Below are 21,422 nucleotides of genomic sequence, written 5' to 3' on the forward strand. Positions count from 1 at the left end.
TGTCTAAATAAAAATATATCTAAACAATGAAGTGTAACTGAAAACATTTAAGAAAAGTAAAATTCCTGAGAAAACACAACAGACAAATCGACTAATTTGTCTTCACAAAAAATAATGGCCTTTTGCTATATAAATACAACAAACAAAACACACTTACTTCTCTTTCAGACTTCCGACCTACTTAACTCCAAATTTCTCTCTCAAAAACAAATCACCTTTTGCTACACGGTTGAAGTTTTAAGTTCTAAGAGTTTTAAGTTCTAAGAGTTTTAGTTCTTAGTTTCAAGTTCTAAGAGCTTAGATGAACATGGGTATAGGGATATTTGTCGAATCTTATAGAGACCAAACAGGGATGGGATATGGCAAGCCATTTCGGAAAAAAGGTGGTCGAGAAAAAAATCTCCGTTGAGAAAGCAAACCGATGTTGAGAAACACGTGTTTATCATTGAGAATTTGCAGATGGTAGTTCAGAAAAGCAAATATCCCGGTCGAGAAAAAAATCCCGGTCGAAAAATCCCGGTCGAGAAAAATCCCGGTCGAGAAAAATCTCGGTCGAGAAAAAAATCTCGGTCGAGAAAAAAAATCCCGGTCGAGAACCAGTGCACGCACTACCTAAAGATTGGACATGAGGCAGACGAGGGCTGTCATGTAGCACTGCATATTTGGTACTAATATGAGTTTGGCACTACTTTCAAAAGCATAATCATCAGCACAATTCATCACCACATTCAACTGAAATTTATTGATAAAAACAATAAAGCAATAAAGTCCTGTTGAGGGACTTACTCCCCTTTCTCTGCCTGGTCTATTTTTGAATGATAAATTTTAGTTGAATATGATGATGATTATTGTGATGACTGTTGTGTTGAATGTGGTGCCATATGTGGGTGCCCATCGTGGTGCCAATTCACAGTAGCAATTGTAAGATGGATGCGAATGCAGTAACGGGTCACAAGAGCAGGTCAACTTATTAACAACATTTTAGCTCGAGTCGAAGAATTGTCAGAGTTATTTCACCATGTCGTGAAAACTCTGAATTATCGTCTATAAACGAGGAAGTGGCACGATCTTTTAATCGCGGAGGCCGAGGATACGACATAAATTTACAACAATCAACAGCAATGTCGAGCACAGGTACCAGTTTTGCCACCGTTTCGTCCATAGAACCAAGGCAATATTTTCCTGCTATGAAGTATAACAAGCGAATTTTGAACAGCAGCAGCTCCTCAAGGAAAAAGCAATCAAAAATGAAGAAGGGGCCAAGTGGTCCTTTCATACGAGACATAGTCCTTTTGTCAGGGCCAAATGTAAACGCTGTCCCCCGCCAAAGCGCAAGAGTCAATCTAGTGGAAAATGGTCATATTATTTTAGGCTTCCAGCTGATGAAAGAATGGAAGGGATATGAAGTAGAGATGCATGTGAAATGCGTTTGGTGACAAACTAAAAGATCACAATATAGATATTGAAATCGTAATGTCGGTCCACAATACATTGCATCCACCCTGTCTTGCACCACCAAACCTTAAATGGCTTCATGGTGCACAAAGTGTTCAAAGATAAACCAATTTATGTCAGGCCATCAGTACAGATATTGGAACCATTAAGCAACAGAATCAACAAACCTGAACATTTGAATGATCAAGACGACCTGTGTATTGTGCAGGTATGCTTGTCTTGTCTGCCTTTTCATTTTTTTAAATACATTCTGCTAGAAATAAATTTACGAATAGTCATTAAACATCATTTTTTATTGTTTGTCCTTTCTTCAACATTTTTTCGTTGTAAAGGAAGAATCATAATAAGTTTTTATTTTCATATGTAATAGGATGACTCAAGTGATGATGAGTTTCTAAGATCTGCGTTTACTAATGAACCTCCTTGCATTTCTTCGTATCAACATCCTGGAGTTGAGGAACACAGTGAAATGGAAGTGACTAATAATCCACCTGCTGTCCAAGAAACCTCTTTGCTATCTGTTGGTACTATTTCAGACTGTTCTCACAACAATGGAAATGTTCAGAATGAAGTTCAACCAGAAGATCCAAACTCTGTTGATATGTCCAATATTTCTGGTATGTTTGTTAAAACATTTTGCATCAAAATGAAATCAAAGGTTTAAGCTGGATTGTTTGCCTTTTGTTATTTGTGATATTTACATCATAAAAGTTCTACTACTGAAGATTTTGCTGTCACATGTTTAATGAGTTATTGCTGAATTCATTTTGTTATTTGTAAATCAGTCTTTTTAACGATATTCTTTTTTTTTAAAGCTGTTGAAACTCTATCAGAAGTGCTTTTGGAAAATGAAAATCTGTCAACTCTTTTGAAAGTGAAAATCTTCCAACAAGTAACATTGTGATACACCAATCAAATCTTAAGCATAACATGATTGATGCATTTTGTGATGAAGAAATTTTAAATTCAATAGTTATAGTTAAAGTTATTATGACAGAGGGCAAATGGAGAAGGTGAAGGTGGAGTATTTAGAGATATACTTACAGGGTTTTGGCAGGAATTCTTTGTATCTGCTACAGTCGGTGCCAATGAAAAATCCCAGCTATCGGCATGATTATCAGAGTGAGCAATGGAAGCTATTGCAAGAGTGTTTGTGTATGGTTTTCTCAAGAAAGGTATCTCCTATCCAGCTCTCACCTGCTTTTATATCTGTGTGCTTGTTTGGTGAATCTTGCATTACTAAAGCATTTCTTTTGGAATCTTTTAAGGCATTTTTGTCAGTCAGTGAGCAAGAAATAGTTAATGAAGTAGTTAGTGGGAATATGAGCCCCTTGATGATGATGTTATGGAATTTTAAGTAGCTATCAATGTTTTACCACTCCCAGTGAAAACAATATTGAAAATATTATTTGGCAGTTAGCTCATAAAGAAATCATCCAAAAGCCCCGTTATATTGCAAACTGCTGGACCCCAATCTTATCCTTGCTAAAAAGATACATGCCATTTCAGTCACTTGAAAATTTGGTCTCGCTATATAATGAGAAAAAACCTAATGCAAAGAAAGTTGTGAAGCTTCTTGATGCCCATCCTAATACAGATGCAGAAAGGGCATGCTTAGATCACCTGAAAAGATTTATAAGGTCCATTGAAGGAAATATTGGTACTTTTTTGCAGTTTACAACTGGAAGTAATGTACTGGTTTGCGACAAAATAAGCATTTCTTTCAATAAATTGGAAGGCTTAGGCAGACGTCCTGTTGCACATACATGCACTCCTACTCTTGAAATTCCCAGCACATATCAAAGCTATAATGAACTTTCAGAGGACTTCTCAAACTTGCTGAGTAATAAAAATGCTTGGGCTTTTGACATTGTTTAAAAATATTAAAGCATTACATTAAATGTTATTGCTCCATAAACTTAAAACTTGTTCTATTTTGTTATGTTAAAATTTATTTTATAAAGACCAGAATTTTATTCAGGACTGTTACAGAGGAAGACATTTTAAAATATTGTTGTATCTTATATATAAATGAACTTTATCAAATAGGCTGGTTTTTTCTTCTTTTTCATATGTTGTGTTTTCTAAGTTTCTGATCAACTTTTTTCTATCACCATCACAAAATGTCAGTAAGTGTTTGTAATGCTGCACAATAGAAATTGATGCCATAATTACCATCATTTGCCACTGGATTTGGAACAGTATTGTGGACAATGGACCACTGTTCAGGTGACAAAATAATTCTGCCCTCTGGGACAACAATGTTGTTATCTGTTTCAATGTCAGGAATATCTCCATCAAAGTCCACTCCGTAAAATGTAAAGTCTGTAACAAGCTCATCCACTTGGTTGGGAATATTGCCAGAGTACCACAGTGCCATTGGTGACCTATGACCCATTGTTCTAAGTCCATGGTAGTTCCACTGACTTTCAAATTCTCGGTGATGCATTTATTCTAGGCAAGAACACTATCTCAAGAGCCAACAAATGTGCTTCATTATCTACATCCAGTAAACCACTATTTTCCATTGTAATAAACAAGTCCTTGTATAAAGCTCCCAGTACTCTATTCACTTCTCGCCACAACCGTTCAATACGTTGGTTGTGAACACTGGTACCTGCAATAAAGCTTCCTCTTCCTGTGCCTCGAGTTGTAATCATGAACTTTGCAATCTCAACGTTTTCCACTCCGCGGTCTGCTCGAACACGTGAAGGAACACCAAATTTTTCATTACCTTCGATAAAGAACTGTACAGCAGTAGTTGCTAAGTTGTTAGTAGAACATTTTAAATAAATGATAGCTCGACTGTAGCCATCTATACAACCGTGAACTACAAACCTCCACTGTATAAGTTTGTGGTTGGTATCAACGTGCCATAACTCATTTGAAGCAGCCACATTGTACATTCTTCTTTGGATAGTAACACGCTTTCTTACAGCCCTTCCCACAGGATCAAGTAAACGAAGGCATTCTCTCACTCTGTTCCTTTGTACAAAAATTTGACGAGCAACTAAGCCTCCTCGAATATAAGTTTCTCCAGCATATGGAGTTTGCTGTAGTATACTTTCTATAACTGATTTCAATTCGGCGTCAGTGATTTCAGAAAATGTTTGCGATATGTTTAGCTCTTGGCGGTAGTTATACAGTGTCCTTTCGTTTATGCCCAGCGTTTCTGCTATTGATTTCCAATTCATACCCGTTTCTCGTAATGTTTCTATTTGCTCTTTAGAAAGAACATATTTAGGCCTTCCACCAGTGAACTGTCGACTCAAAGTTAACCTATTATATGGAAGTTGTTCACGACATTGCGACTGCACTTCACTAACAAGGATGTGTAACTCTCTGACTAAATTCTCAAATAAACTCTTTAACTCTTCGTGGCCAAATTTGGATTCAATAACTGATTGAAGAGCAAAAACAACGTGAAAATGTCCCTCTAACTTTCTACATACATATTCTTTCGCGTTGGCATCTTCACTATCACGCGACGCAATAACTAAACAAGACTGTAGGGAGTAAAACGCTATAATATCTTGAACATCCGCCATTACGCCATTCGTAGTATATCAGAGCGCTGCTTGAAGTTGCAAAGAACAGTGCTATGAACCATGGTATAACTATAAATTATGTTGTTACGACTGGCATTTTATTTCTCGACCGAGATTTTTTTCGACCGGGATTTTTTCTCGACCGGGATTTTTTTCGACTGAGATTTTTTCTCGACCGAGATTTTTTCTCGACCGAGATTTTTTTCTCGACCGGGATTTTTCTCGACCGGGATTTTTTTCTCGACCGGGATATTTGCTTTTCTGAACTACCATCTGCAAATTCTCAATGATAAACACGTGTTTCTCAACATCGGTTTGCTTTCTCAACGGAGATTTTTTTCTCGACCACCTTTTTTCCGAAATGGCTTGCCATAATGGGATGTAGTGTTGGGAAATTCGAGTCTTAGCGAGACAAAACAGGGTGCTTGAGAAGTTTGACTCTTACTAAGACAAAACTGTTCTAATTTAAAGCAAATATACGGGGGAAAAAAACTAAGAAAACCTCCCTTGTTTTTCTTCCTCTTTAATCTATCTTCCTTCATTCCAAAAATAAGAAACATTTGGTTAAACGAAAATAATCAACTTTGACCTGTGATGAATAAATGTGTATTTCAAAATATTTAGTTTCCTTTCAAAACTTATCAAAATTTGTCACCTTGATCCTGATTAATGTTGCAACTTCCTCATGGCAATGTGCCAATTTTCATCATCAACTCTTAAGGCTGAAACACACTAGGCAGTCGCTTTAGTCGCCCGTCTAAAACTACCGCTTTGCGTGGTTACTAAGCTAGTAGCGTAGTCGCGTCAGCTAGTCGCTTTGAAAGTCGCATGAATAAAAATGGAGGAATATTTGTTAATTCCAGTTCCACAACACCCCCAAAATGCCTTGGCCAGATGAAATAACATTATCCAATATTATCATACATATCTTTTTAACATTAATGTTGGACAACTTTTGTCATTCGAAAATTGGAAGCTTTTGGACTACAAACCAGAAAAAGAAGAAACACTGCCCAGGAAAATAAAATGGTGGCTCGTTGATAAATAATAAAATTAATTGTTTCAAGCATTGAAATATCGTCACAACATCCTATCTAAAAAATTATTTTTGTGCATGGGCATACTGAGTCAAATTATTATTTCATATTATAACCATCACCTTCTAAAACTTCGACAACTTTCAAAATTACTGCTCTCAAACTTGAAGACTTTTCTTCTTTAAATATTTCAGAAGCTGCTATCAGCGTGTGGGTTCTCAAGTAGTTGTTGACATATAGTGCAATTTTTTTCCTGTAAATTTCGTTGATATTTTATCTATTGAGTTCAGGATAAGGAAACGAGAAAGAAAACCCACCCATTTTGTGGAGAAGCTTTTCATCCTTGTCAAACTCAAAATGATATTTTAAAAGGTTACAATTTACAAGTATATACAAAAATACGCTTAAAATATATGGGTAGGTACTCACGCAGAATGAAGGACCATAGAATAAAAAAAGTTCAACCTTTTTGCTCATAAATATATAAGGTAAACAGTAAGCACAAATTCTACTTTTCTTCTTCTTTTACTACACATTGCCATTTTGAACGTTTTCAGAAACGTGGTGGTGAATTGAGTTTTGTGATATTGTATGACGTCACATGGACGTACAACTCCATAACGTGAAAATATTAAGGGCCTGGTCATTCATCAAATAAGAATTTTTGCAGTATGATCAAATTGAACAAGAACAGAAGATGCAACAAGAGTCTAAATCTATTCTTGTTTCTTTAAGTGGATCGGAATCCAACCTAATAACCATACAATCCCTACTGCAGGTCCCAGGCATGGCCACCCTTTTTGTTGTTCTTTAGAGATTCTCTAAAGATGAGGCTCGGCGTAAAGCCGGAGGAAAACCCTCAGAAATCCAACAAGCTACGAAAGCCAGTCGGTGGATGCACATTATTATGTTTACAACATTTATTATACTGCCTTTATCTTTACAAGGTTGTTGACAGAGGTGTCCTGTTGGCAATATGCACCCTTCATCTTTGGAAAAACCGAAACTGGCTCCATTTTACGTCATTTGTAGGACGTACGCCATTTTGACCGCTTTTACCTGCGCTATTTTTCCCTAAGCGCATTCTTAGCTAACTAACCCTGCTGATCAGTGGCATGAAATAACCGATTGGAATGTCTACTACCTACGAACTATTCTGCACAAAAATAAGTAAACCATACCTTTGAACGATGAGACACCTGTAAAGCAACGTTAGTACCCGAGCCGAAAGGGAACCTAACGAATAGGGAACCGCCTCCCTGGGCCCTTATACTTTACCAAACGGCGTGCCAACCAATCCTTCTTGTGTCCAACACTCGATCACCTAGGTACCAATTTGGCACCGTTTACGATTATTCCTACCTGGAACTACATTAAATGTATCGGATAAGTTTGTCTCACTGTCTATCAAATCATCTTCCATGCATAAAATAGATGAAGATGTTCGATTTGATTTCGAGACGATCTAATCCAATACATCATGAATAATTGAACTATATTCCTTCTTTGAATTATTTTCTTCAAGTTAAATAACAGTGAGTTAATTAACTTCGACATGCCACTGTCACAACATTGATTTTGACAGCTATTTAGCAAAAGCAATGCCAGGTTTCATGCACCTATTAATCTGTTTCGTTCTTTATTAAACCAACGTTGCATATTCGTCTTGATGATACAAGTCCCTTATTTTTTTTCTAAAAATATTTTAAAAACTTTGACTTGTTTTTATTTATTTTCAAGCGTCTGGTGAACATTTCAAATTTTGCATGGTTCAAAATTCAAACAATTCGAACTAAACGTAAAAATGATTTATAAAGTATCATCAAGCAAGAATATTTCAGACGTTTATAACTTTATATTAATTTAATTTGCGCTATGCAGCTTGCATGCCGGATTACGCCATGTTTCGGTCCGAATTTCTTTTGTTAATTTAACGTGCAATCTGTGATTCGGATTTCGCCATTTTTTGGACCGCAATTTTCTAGTTTGATAACTAAATATACATATGATTCAGTTTTAAGAAGTATAATATACAAGATAATAAACAAAGAAACCCATGCTCATTTCCTTGAAATTAGATCGTGTATCCTGGTGATCAAAAGAAAGAAAAACTTCTAAAAACCGACATCCGACATATATATTTTACCTTGTACAATGATAATCTTACATTATACGACAGTTTTATTTGAAAAACGTTTTGGACAATATAAGATGTATCATCGTTTTTAGGCAAATGTTTCAACCGCCAAAAGCACTGCATCACATGCACAAAACTAAAAAAAAACAACACTAACAAGAATCAAAGAACAACTAACTTTATTCACTCAGCCAATGATCAATCATCTTCCTGTTAGTATAGATCACCAGGACTTTAACTAAAACACTATAAACCTGCTACCTTAAACGTCGTCTTTGGTCTTCATTCGTGGACTAAAAAACCGCAAATAAATTTATTGTAAAATGATAATAATTTTATTGTGAAAACGTATATATTCGGTGTAATGTTATAACAATTAGTGTAAAGATGTTTTGCAAGACAAAACATTCCCAACAAATAACATTGCTTTTGCTAGGCTACTAATTCCCATTTACAACATTATCTTCTGCTCTTAGCGTAGCCAAAAGCAACTATAAAGATTGGTCAATAAGAAAAATACATGAATTACCTATAAATTGATCGTCATGAGCACCAACTGCCTCTTTAAAACTTCCAGCAGTGTTGTGTAAGGTGGTTTTGTTCATAGGATGAAACATACTCTGACAATCAACACGTAGTGTTAGGATTTATTCTGTTGATAACTTTTGTGATTCCCTCATACAGCTTTACTCAAATCTTGATACATATCATAATTCAACAAACCACCATGAAATTATCGTGTGTTTTAACTCGTGTGGCACAATGTCAAATAGATTTTGAAGTGAAACAACAAAGTTTATGAACGGTAAGTTAACGTTTGATTATCACACCATTGCTCGTCGTCGTTCTTCATTCATAGATTAACGTAATCCTTAGCCCAATATTAGTTTGACAAAATCCACGACAACCACGATGTAATCCACGACAACCATGAAGTAATCCACGACACGATGTAATCCACGACAACCATGACGTAATCCACAACAGCCACGACGTAATCCACAGCCACGATGTAATCCACGACAACCACGATGAAATCCACGACAACCACGATGTAATCCACGACAGCCACGATGTAATCGACAATAACCATGTTGCAATTAATCAACATAATACACCACCATTCTATCATTCCTTATCTACAAAACAATGAAGTTCAAAAAATAAAACATGAATGCAATTAAATTTGACAAAAGAATAACGTTATATAACAAATCAAAAATGCTTTTTAGCAATTCCCTTCAATTTTTTCGGCTGCGCTTGCTCAAAACTCTTGGTAATTTTATATGAATTAGTTGGATGACTTTATAAATTTAGTAATAAAACACAACCAAAAAGCATTATTCCAATTTTGAAAATTTATTAAAAATTAAATGCTGAATCATTTTTTATTATGACATCATACTGTAATCATAACTTTTTATTATGACATCATACTCAATGTAACCAGCTTTGCAGAAACTGTAAGTAATGATCAAACAAGTACAAAGGTAATTACAAGAAAAGTTTAATACCTGTAGACTCATCGTCATAAGCAGCCAACTGCAACTCCTAAACGTTCAGCAGTGATAAAGGTGGTTTAAGAAAAAACAGTTTGAAGAAAAATTTCTGAAATGAAAAATCATTATACTATTATTAGTTATTACATCCATCCACCTGAAACGATCGCTTGTTTGATATCGAACAGATAAAAACACATCAACAACCACTTACCAAAATATATTTTAAGCTTTGTGGTATTAGGATGAATAATTTGTTTCCTGATATTGAGTTTATAGTTCACCATATCAGTTTTAAAACTTCCACACAATGTCACCACCATGATTATTAACATTTCTATTATGCAGCATAACAAACCATAGATGGACAAAGCACCATAACTCATTAAATGAATGCTTTTTCCTAAAATTCAGGTGGCAAAATATTCAAATAAGATTTAATGTAAATGTAAATGTCTGTGCATCATCTAATGTTCATCTTACCTGACGTCCATCCTTCATATTGTACCAACTGCAGCATCTCTAGAGATTTACTTGTGCACACTTGGTCGAAAATCACGTGAAAGTCAAAAACAACAGAACATAAAACTTCGACGATAGGTATTTACATCTTAGTCTGAATTACGTTGTTCAAGAGCTTATTGAGTTAAGGTAAGTTATACGAGACAATTAAGTCGTGTCCTTCATGTTAGACGATGAAACCCACAAACAGAAGCAACATGTAAAAAAAATTATATCTGCAACAAGAAGTCTTCAAAAGTCATGCATGGGCTAAAGTGTCAGGCAATGTATTTACAAGTATAGTTATAGAGTCGTGAAATCTTTGTCTTGCATTATTTCATCTTCTCTTTCGTCACAAGATTGCTTTGTCATTTTTTTCTTGCACCGTTTCACTGTAATTTTTTTTCAAAACATAGCAGTGAACTTTGCCTTTAAATTTCTCGCTTTTCTTTCTTTGTTGATTTTTCTATCTGATCTAGTTTGATCTATCTGACGCCTCGGATCAAACTAGATCAGATAGAAATTGAAGAGTCTCTGAAGAAATAAAGTGCCTCAACAACAGAAAACGATGAAGTGCCTCAACAACGGAAAAGAATGAAGTGCCTCAACAACGGAAAACGATGAAGTCCCTCAACAACGGAAGACGCTGCGCGCGCTGGCAAGATTCGAGGAAGCACCTCAACAACGGAAGACGCTGCGCGCGCTGGCAAGATTCGAGGAAGCACCTCAACAACGGAAGACGCTGCGCGCGCTGGAAATTCGATGAAGCACCTCAACAACGGAAAACGCTGCGCGCGCTGGAAATTCGATGAAGTGCCTCAACAACGGAAGACGCTGCGCGAGCTGGCAAGATTCGATGAAGCACCTCAACAACGGAAAACTACATTCGCACGAGTCGATGAAGCACCTCAACAACCTAAGGACATTGTTTGCTCAAGATGTGATAAACGTCCCAAACAACGAAATGGTCTGCGCCCTTCCAAAAATTGATAAGCTCCCCAAACAAAAGTAGATGCTGTTTTGATATCATAGGCTCATAAACGCACTACTGCTTTCTTATGTTTCCTTGTTCTTGTCTAATAGTGAACTTGTGGTTCCTGAAGTGACCTCTTCCAATGTGAGGCTCCATTAATTCTTCTAATTATTCTCGACGTCTTGTACATATTTTACATAATTTGTGGAACGCTTTGTTCAAAGAGTACTTTTTACAACAATACTTTTGTTTACTTTTCTAATTAATAATTAAATGAATAGTGGACAAATGAAGACTTCAAGTTGCTGATGTAAGATTACGTATGATATTTTACTTTCATTTTATAAATAAATTTCTTCGAATTAATGTGTCTTTTCATATTTTATAAATTTCAAAAGAATGAAGTCGTAAAGAATTCTTCATTTTCACTTAAACGTCGATTTCAAATCGATCGTTCACAATGGCAGTTTTGACTTAATTATTGTCTGACAATCCTTAAAACTCAACAGCATTTTGTTTAAAAATATTGACAACATTTACTTTTGATTCATGAGTAAATTTCATCCAGTGAATATGTCTTTTTATGTATACATTTTATAGGAAGGAAGTCGTATAGACTTCTTTATACGCCATTGAACGTCAATTTCACATATATAGGTCATTCACAACACTAGCTAGATTCGTCTTATTGTTTGCTAATCTTTGTACACCTTAAACTCAAGAGCATTTTGCTTAAAAAATGGAAGGAAGTCTTATAGACTTCTTTATATGTCATTGAGCGTCGATTTTGAAATATTATTCACAACACTAGATTTGACTTAAAATTTAATCAAAATCGTTAGCACATGCACACAACATTTAGTTTTGTTTCATGAAGGAATGTTTGTTTTAATCCCTTACACATTTCAAATGGAGGAAGTCATATAGACTTCTTTGAATGCTTTTGAACATCGCTTTCAGATAGATCGTTCACAACAATTGTTTTTTTGATCTATTGTGTAATCATTTTCTACCCTTACTAGTACTCGTCTACCAGCAGCAAAATACGACGAAGATAGTGATTGCACAACAAAAATGTTAAACAAACTTTTCGTGCAAAGTTTTAAGAAAAAAGGAAAAAAAAATTTTGAACGTGTGCACAAGTAAATCCATAAAAATACGCTCTGTCTGTTGCTTTCATTTGAATATCCTATCAATTCAAATCAAACGAAATGAGCTTCTGCGTTTTCACCCATTTGATACATATCATAAAAATTGCAATATTAAAATAAAAATATTAACAGAAAAGATTAGTACAATAAAAGAATATTATAACAAAAATTTTTTAAAAGCGTTTTCGTACAAAAAGAACCAGGCAGTCAATGAAAGTTTTAGAGTCGAAAAATTTTGAGTTTCCTACCTTACTCCTCCTTTGTTCTCTTCCAGTTGTTTTCATAGCGATCCGTTTTATCTTTGCTTCAAATTTCAACCAGGATACGACTTCGGTTGCATTCTTTATGATTGCTCATAGTAAATTCTCAAGAGAAAATTATCTTCTTTCCCTATAGAATAAAAACACATTTATTGGTAAAGTGTTCTTAAAATAGTTTTCAATAACAACTTTTCTAAATTGTACTCGAGTAGCGTACATCGTATTTCATTAAAAATCTTTCTCGCCCACTGAAATTGCTATCATTCGAACTTATTGAATTGAAGAACCTGTAGCCGTCGACACTCTTCAAATTTTTCCCTGTATCCCACTCCAATCAAAGATTTTGTGGGTATTTTCGTAGTCAAGCTAGTCAGTTTTGCATAATTCGTGCCCAGTGTTCCTCGTTTTCACGCGGAACAAAATTCGCGCCAATTTTGTCGAAAGTCCAATGTCCACCATGAACCATTGAGTTCTATAATAACTGGAGCGGCTATCTCAAGCGCGGCCTTAGATATCTGATGTTGTAAAAAACATGGCGGATTTCGTCCGTTGCCGCTGAGATTTACCGAAATTGACCGCTTTTCCGAAAATTTCACAATTTCCCCCTCCCTCCTGAGGCAAGAGTGAGGAAAATGTATGTGTGTATTTGGGATTCGGCAAGCAATTTTTTGTTGAAAATCAAGGTAAAAACCTTAAATTCATAACAGCGAGTCAACTGTGGTTGTCAGTTATCTGCTGCTACGAGGATGCATTTATAACTATCGACGAAAGACCTATATATCGGCTACACATGTATGAATGCAGATGTGCGTCGTTTTCTTATCAGCGTCAAACTTGTTTGATCGATTAAACTCTTTAGTCTATACAAAAAAGTATATCATAGTTCATCTCCACGATTCACGAGAGAGAAGTCAGCTTATTTGTTATCATTGCTATTTTGCTTCTTTTCATGCAATGGGCAATGGCTTTTTTCGCCACAATTGTAGGATTTTTACTTGTTTCTTTCAAAAAGTACATATTAAATCTCTGGATATTTACGGATTTTCTGTAATTGAGTTTCATATGAAATTTCAAAAAGACTCAAGTCTGCATAGGTTTGGTAAATAAAAACAAACAATATTGTGTAGAAATTACTTTAAGTAACCTTTTTGTGATGTTCTGAAGTGCAACTGCATCAAATACTTGTGAAGTTGTAGCACATTTTGATTTTGTTGTATTGATATATGAATTGGGCAAAATACAAATAATCATCAAAACACTTATGCTTCCAATGGTGTTTATAATTCATTTGTAGTTTTAATACTTCTACCTTTCTTTTTCACTTTGTTTTGTTTTTCCTATATTTGCAATATAAGTGCACTATAATTTGAATGATTAACACAGTCTTCACCTCAATAATAAATTTCATAAGCAGTTGGTAGTGCATTTTGTTCTCTGAGTATCCACATCTGGTGTTTTGTTCATACAAGAATGATGAAGTGCAAGTAGATATGTCATAGCAAGGCAATAAAACCAAATGAATTACATACCTATAGTGTACTTTTATGCTAGAAGCTTAAAAGCTTTTTAGAAATTAGAAAGTTATTGGATTATATTACCTCTAATATCATCAATTTCATGATAAGAAATAAGAAGCAAAAAATTTGTAGAAAAGCTTTGAAAAGTGAAAAACTTTTCTTTAAAAAAGCAGCAATAATGCATATGATAAATCTCCATTCTGTACTCTAATAGGTAAATAAGCTCAAATTTTTCTTGAAGAAATATAAGAAATATATAAGAAATATACAGTACAGTAACTTTAAAGGTTTCATCACTGAATCTTTAATGCTTCAGTATAGTGCATTAGATATTAGTAACATTCAAACAACACTCAACTAAAATATTTTGATAAAGATATGACATGATTTAAACATTAAGTTACATAAAACCCAATGGCTTATACAGTTTGAAGCTTCACATCTGCATAGAGTCATCATCAATCTCAGTACAAATGTTTACATAGACACAAACTTTATGGCCTTCCATTTTACATGTTTGTGAATTGACATTTCATTAAGCATCAAAACACACACAACCTTCTTGCCATCTTTCTTTGGATCATGAACTTTAACTTCAAAGCATCCTTAGTGAATCCATTGTCTCCATCCATAGAATTTGACCACAATCAAATTAAATAACTCTGGATAGGGCAGACAATAAATCAATTATCCTTACAGCATTATCATTTTTTAAGACTCTGCCTGGTCAATAACATCTTCCAGTCATCTTTACTCCTTGATCTTCCCTGCATGTTGTCAGCAAATAGAACATAACAAGCTCTGCTCCAAATCATGGGTACCGTTGGGGCTGATCATTTCTTTTTGATACCAGATCACATTTTTGATATAGAGCAAAATGTGTGCAGTGTCTTTTTTGCTTTAGGGAAACTATTTTGCAAATAGATGGGTAAATTTACGATTTCATGCATTAACAAATGACAGAAAAGTATACAGAATTTTATAAAAATTTTACAAGTATACAGAGTTTTATAAACAGGAAAACATCAGTATATTTGGCGTTCAAGTCAATCTTAAAACATACGATCTTTAATTTGTATTTTATGGCTTTTCAAGTGCATGTATAATTGCTTTTCAATCGTTGACGGACTAACAAAACAAACAACCAGTGGCGTAGCAAGCGAAAAACATTTGGTCGGGCTCACGATGCGCCACCATGGTTGGCGCGGAGCGAGAAAATTTTCCGAATTTAGACTCCCTAGAACGTCGGAAACGGCTATCTTAGAAAGCAAATGCGTGATATTCATGCAGGAAATAGAACCATTTTGGTTAATTTAAATTGCCGAAGGATCTTATAGTAAAGCAGAGAAACAGTTCAAAAATAGTTGCAGATATGTGATTTATTTTCTCAACACCACATACATAAATAGATACCTATGTACATCTTGTAAAGAAACTTTGACAAAAGAACTGAAAAAGGCTCAGATTTGTCATCCACAACTATCAAAAGTTGTGATGAAATTGTCGTGCTGAAATGACAATCATCATTGACTGCATTAAAAAGTTCCCGGAAAAATTCTCACATGCCATGGACATCATCAGCTTGCTATCAGCCATATATGAATACCTATTTGTATAAGAAAGCAAGTCTTCGTGGTTTTTCAATGAACTTCTTTACTACCTCATCATGCAATGTGTTGGCGTCTTACTTCTCTGATAGTATGTCTTTGTGAATGGAAATCCTCAAAGAGAACTAAAACTTCCTTGGCTCACAGTATTTCTAAGATAATTTTTTACCCTATTCAAACAAGAAAATGACCTCTAAAATGAAGGACTTGTAATTGACAAAACCCCATTTATCTTAAACAGTTTTACAACTTCTGGAATACTAGATTGAAGATGGAACTGAAAAATATATTTCAATAGTTCATCGCATGAATCACGGTGAAAGTCTTTATCTCTGTAAATAAAACAAAGTTGGCTAACTGGCATTGGAATATAAAACATATCACCATAAACCTCCTTTAGAAGATTTATCTTTTCTGAGGGTACTTCACCTTTCCACATCTTAAACACCCTAGGGTTAACAAGGTCTAAAAATCTAAAACGCTCCATATCCTGAAATCGCTCAGTCAGCATAGTCACAATTGTGTCAAGAATTTCAAAATACATTTGTTTGTAATTATGCGTTGGTCATACCTGGTTACTGGTGGTCCCAAACAGCCAGTCATCACCTGACAATATTCTGTATATTTCTCAGAGAAGCAACAAAGGCCTTGAATCTCTCAAACCTACTCATTCCATAATGAAAGTCAGTGTCCTTATCTTGCAAGATAGAATAAAGTATGGATGACTGCTCAAGAATTCTCTGGAAAACATGTACCAATAAACAAAACAAGAAGCCATTAAGGTAGCCAAGTAAACCAGTAACCTTACTTAAAGTTTCATCATCCCAACCTATTGGATTATCAGTAAGATTTTCAAATATGTCTATCAGTTTCTCATAGTTAGAATGCAAGACATTGATGACATAAGCCCTATAATACCATCTTGTGTCACCAGGACTAGGAAACCCAAGCCTATGCGATGATAGTAAAGCTTTTCTTCTGGGGGAATTTCTAGTAAAGGTGCAGAAAGCACTAATATTAACAAAGAAAATCTTAACAGGTGAAATGGAGGATGCAGCTTGACATAATACTAGATTTAGTCTATGGGCAGCACAGTGAACAAATTGAGCATAAGGATAATCCTGCTGAACTTGAGCTTGAACACCATTGAGATGAACAGACATAACAGATGCACCATCATAAGGCTGTCCAATAAATTTCTCTTTCACATTATTACATTGACTTAACTTACCCTTAACCACTGATGATTTAGCAGTTGCAGTCCTGTCACAACTAGCATCAACAAACCCAAGCTGTCTTTCAATGACACTTTCCCCTTTGTCCATTCGAACAATTACACTCAATTGTTCTTTGGTAGAAACATCAGTTGCCTCATCAACCTGTATACTTAAGAAAGTGCAGCAATATATTTCCTTTAAAATCTCATCCTCTATTATCTTATCAAGACAATCAATCAAATCATTCTGAATATCAGGAGAAACTCCAGTAAACCGCCCTCCCCCATGAAGGTGGGTTTCAGCAAGCTTTCCATGTAATCGCCTTTCAAAAACAGAATCCATCTTAGCAAAACTTTCAAGTAGCTCTCTATAATTTCCTCTATTCATGCTGCTACTAGATTCATCATGCTCCCTAAATGCAAGCTCTTGCCTAGACAAGTATAAAACAGTTTCTGTTCTGGTTTTCAACATTTCCCTGTTTTGCCTTACCTCCTCGTTATGACGCTGAATCTCTTCACGTCTAGTTTGTGACATGAGACAGTCGATACGAGGCTGAAAACCGTAGGTCTTCCAGGTCTTGTAAGCATCCATGTGCGATTTTGCCTTCTCATGCTTCTTACAATCGGATAGGAAATTCTTCATGTTTTTGAATCCCGTCTGCGTCCAAGAAGATGACGATCAAGCGCAAAATAAAAGACAAAACCAACAGAACAATGCATTATTTTCTGAGCTACCACAAAGCCAATCTTTCTTCGAGTACCAACTTTCCTGAAAGCTTCTATTGCCTGTCGTCGCTTGTAAATTTGGAATTGGCCGCTGCTTTACGAGTATATTTTGCTCGCCCGATTGTCGAACAGAAAAGGGTTTCTTTTGTAGTTCACTTATTATATCGATTTCATTAGCCGAAGCCATTGTGATGTAAGTTATCACGATTTCCGAACGTATATTTCGAAAGCTCAAATTCAAGTCACGCTTTTGAAAATGAGCCCGACTAGATGTTGTTAAACGTTTGAGTGTGTTCACAGCTACTATCAACCAATCAGATTACAGATATTTCCATTATAGATTTTACTACTTGGTCGGGCTGAATTTTCAGAGCCCGACTAGATGTTGCGAAACAACGCATTTGAGTTTGCTCAGTTGCTGTCAACCAATCAGATTGCAGATAATCCCACTATAGATTTTACTACTTGGTCGGGCTGAATTTTCAGAGCCCGACTAAACTGCGTAAGCACTGTAATGCCTGGCACTAGAAATACACTTGTCATTGTTGCTAAGTAACAATTAAAAATATGATAATTTTGCTAATAACGACGCAATTTGACCAATATTACACTAATAGACTGTGGATTATTCCAAAAAGAGTCGCAGAATTTAAAATTTTCGCAAAACCAATTTTAAAGAAAACAAATTTTTCATTTTTGGGAAAATATTTGGTCAGGCTGGGCCCGACCAGCCAGACCGCTAGCTACGCCACTGCAAACAACTACCTCACCTGTGAGAAGCGATATGTTCCTTTTTGTGGAAACTACGACATCCAACAATTGAACGATTGAAGTGTTGGCATTATAAAAGAAATGCCAAAAAAGAATCGTCACAGATTATGGAACTAACGATATCCATATTCTGTGATATCGTGTTTGTTTTTGAAAAATTCTTTATAATTTAATATAGACACCAGGGGGAGGTCGAGAATATTATTTTTCTGCAAAGCGATCATTTCAGCGGAAATACGTCCGTTGGCCGCCATTTTTTTGGCATCCTCGCCCCAGTAAAGTTAGCCGCTCCAGTTATTATAGAACTCAATGCCATGAACCAACATTTTCATATTTTTTCACATATCTCAAAATTTTCGCTCAAGAGTCAAATGAGCCTTTTTTACCAACAAAAAATCAACCCATGGGATAAGAAATACCCTCCTTATCGCTACTTTTGCAATACCATTACTTTTCACCTAGAATTTTTACATATTTTTGTGTTGAAAAGAGGAAGATGTCGGTCACTACTTTGTCGCTAAAAATATCGATTCAAAATACACGCTAAAAGCAAAATATTCGACCAAGTTTCACTTCGAAGTATTAAAACACCAGCAGTCACTACACACTGGAAGTAAAAGAAAAGAAAGACTTTGAAACATACAAACTTGCCGTTTTATACTGTCAAGTTTCTCTGGCCAACAAATACACCGTCGAAGGCACGCAGTTAAACGGCGAATTGCACAAAACAACCGACGAAAAGACTTACAGTAAAACAATGCGTAACTATACATCAAACAAGGCTTTTGCCATTGAATTTATCAACATTTGAAGTGCGTTTTTAAAACAATAGATCAAAATTTCACTAACCTTCCTTTCACTTTCGAGTCTTGAGGGCATCTACCGTTGTGTAAAGTGATTGACGTTTATTAAGATCATTTGGTGGTCCGATCGATTTCATTGGTTGATTTCAATGAGCTCTACAAATGTTATAGGATAAATTTTGAGCTCTTACATCTCTGATTGGCTAAATTTCTACAATATGTTGAATATTAAAACTTATCCCTAATAAGTGAAAGGTAATTAGGTAAGACACTTTTGATAAGGTTAATCAGGTCAATTTTTTGGGCTGATGTTTTTTCGTGAAAGGAATGTCATATGAAAGAATGTTATGTGCATTGCGGTGTTTGAAATTAAATGAAGATATGATCGGTGACTCAACAGGATTCGAACCCATGACCTCTGCGATGCCGGTACAGTAGTCTTTGGTGTAAGTGTGTGAAAATGCAAAGACTATAGTCTTGGTGTAAAAGTGTGTGAAAATGCAAAGAGTATAGTCTTTGGTCCAAAAGTGAGTGAAAATGCAAAGTCTATAGTCTTTGGTGTAAAAGTGTGTGAAAATGCAAAGTGTTAAAATTCGTACAAAACGTTCTCTGTGCTCAATGTTTGATCAAAATGCCCTGTAATTATCTTTCCTTTTTAATGCTCTACCTACGCTCAGTGCATGTTATCTGTGCTTTTGTTCACGTGCTTATATCGTGCAAAGGAAGCTTCAAAAAACAATACATCAGCGCTAACTTCATAAAATCAATAAACAAACAAAACTTCCCCTGTTTCTCTTCATTCTTGAGTTCACCTTCTTCTTTCAACAACACTCTCCAGCAGCAATGAGTATCTATGCAAAAGTTCTGGAGAAAGGGAATACTCAACTGATTAGACTTTAATTTTGATTGAATAATCTATTATACATTAAACTGTTTGCATGTTTTGCAAGTATTCATTTGTATATATTTATTTATTGCTTATTTGCTAATATAAATTTGTATCGCCATTGAAACTCTTCATTAAATTTTGTGAATTGAAAGGCATGCAAGCCTTTTTGATACACCAATACAAGAGTCAAAATAACCCTTAAAAGTATTGATACAACGCCAAAAACAGTGTTCATCTAACAACCCACCAAAGTATTAATATAGCACCTTTTTAAAGGTGTTAAATTTAACACCTGAAAAGTGTCCTTTTGCCATTAGTATTTAACACCTTTTCCGATGTTGATTTGACACCTAAAATTAACAGTGTAATCATTAAAATGAATATTTTTACTGTATTATATCTCTTGGTAATCTAAACGATTTAATATTCATATTTGACTTAGTTTGATCGTATGTTTTATTCACCTTAACAGTTGCATTTGTAAATAACTAGGCAAAATGTACCAAATAAACGAGACGAGGTTTTAGATAAAAGTGACGAAAACTAGAGCACAGTATAGGAATATATAGTAGGGCCACTTCGCTGTGCAACTGGCTGCTGTATATTAAGTCAGTTCACTGGTTGCCGTTTGCCATATCGTCAATCCTCTTGGTCACACAACGCCATTTACTGGCTGCAATATGGTAATTACATGCGCAATAAGATATGCGTGGTACGAAAATATTCAATGGAGTGGCACTACTGTATGTTCTCTATACTGTGACAAGAGTGATATCACTATTTTGTAATGAATAGTGTACACTCTTGCTACGTCATGATCTGTCAAATATGTCAACAGACATCCTATTATTTCGAAATTACTTCAACTGAGTAGTTATGCTAAAAGTGGCGGAAAGGATGCGTAAAATGGTGTCTTTTGTTTTCTCTATCATATTTCATGTGTGTCCTTAAACATAATGTTCTTCGCTTTTCGATGCTTCTTCAGTACTTTTCCACTTCAAAGTTCATTGTCACCTGTGTGTTTTGGGTTTTATCCTACAATCATCCCTTCACTATATCACAATTATTTGTCGGAATCTGTATCTGACAGAAGGAGATCCAAGCAACGCAATATGCGCTAACATGAAGTGGATACTGAATATCTTCAGTGATATGCAAAGCATATAACTCTTCGTCAGGTCCCAATGTGGAATGAATTACACCAGAACTTTTGTAAAATGTTTGCTTGCCTTCATTATTGAATGCAACAACCTGTACTACACATTATATCTCGTTTCAGCTGCATACAAATGGCACTGGAACACGCTTGATATTACACGTACGTTTGAAGAC

General features: G+C 35.4%; 2 protein-coding genes across 2 annotated transcripts; one reads left to right on the forward strand and one right to left on the reverse strand.

Annotated features, from left to right (window-relative positions):
• Positions 1-1,521: 1,521 nt before the first annotated feature.
• Positions 1,522-2,425, forward strand: LOC124438892. Its single transcript, XM_046989099.1, has 3 exons — positions 1,522-1,663; positions 1,826-2,072; positions 2,271-2,425. Exons 1-3 carry the CDS (start codon positions 1,535-1,537, stop codon positions 2,357-2,359), a joined length of 465 nt encoding a protein of 154 aa, XP_046845055.1. The 5' UTR covers positions 1,522-1,534; the 3' UTR covers positions 2,360-2,425.
• A 13,862-nt stretch (positions 2,426-16,287) lies between these two features.
• On the reverse strand, positions 16,288-17,863 carry LOC124439342 (zinc finger MYM-type protein 1-like). The gene is made up of 2 exons (XM_046989567.1): positions 17,392-17,863; positions 16,288-17,064 (listed from the first exon to the last, which is right to left on the reverse strand). The coding sequence occupies exons 1-2, from the start codon at positions 17,542-17,544 to the stop codon at positions 16,288-16,290; spliced, it is 930 nt and encodes a 309-aa protein (XP_046845523.1). The 5' UTR covers positions 17,545-17,863.
• Between the last annotated feature and the right edge of the window lie 3,559 nt (positions 17,864-21,422).

This window comes from Xenia sp. Carnegie-2017, unplaced genomic scaffold, assembly GCF_021976095.1.
Source record: "Xenia sp. Carnegie-2017 unplaced genomic scaffold, XeniaSp_v1 HiC_scaffold_19, whole genome shotgun sequence".
Taxonomy (NCBI): Eukaryota; Metazoa; Cnidaria; class Anthozoa; order Malacalcyonacea; family Xeniidae; genus Xenia; species Xenia sp. Carnegie-2017.

What these genes read in the sequence shown, in the direction of transcription:
- LOC124439342 (XM_046989567.1), bottom strand. Translation starts at nt 17,544, where the DNA reads ATGAAGAATTTCCTATCCGATTGTAAGAAGCATGAGAAGGCAAAATCG. An exon ending in TTCAGCGTCATAACGAGGAG is followed by an intron (nt 17,065 to 17,391) that starts GTAAGGCAAAAC and finishes TTAAGTATACAG; the next exon opens with GTTGATGAGGCAACTGATGT.
- LOC124438892 (XM_046989099.1), top strand. Translation starts at nt 1,535, where the DNA reads ATGGTGCACAAAGTGTTCAAAGATAAACCAATTTATGTCAGGCCATCA. An exon ending in ACGACCTGTGTATTGTGCAG is followed by an intron (nt 1,664 to 1,825) that starts GTATGCTTGTCT and finishes CATATGTAATAG; the next exon opens with GATGACTCAAGTGATGATGA. An exon ending in TGATATGTCCAATATTTCTG is followed by an intron (nt 2,073 to 2,270) that starts GTATGTTTGTTA and finishes TTTTTTTTAAAG; the next exon opens with CTGTTGAAACTCTATCAGAA.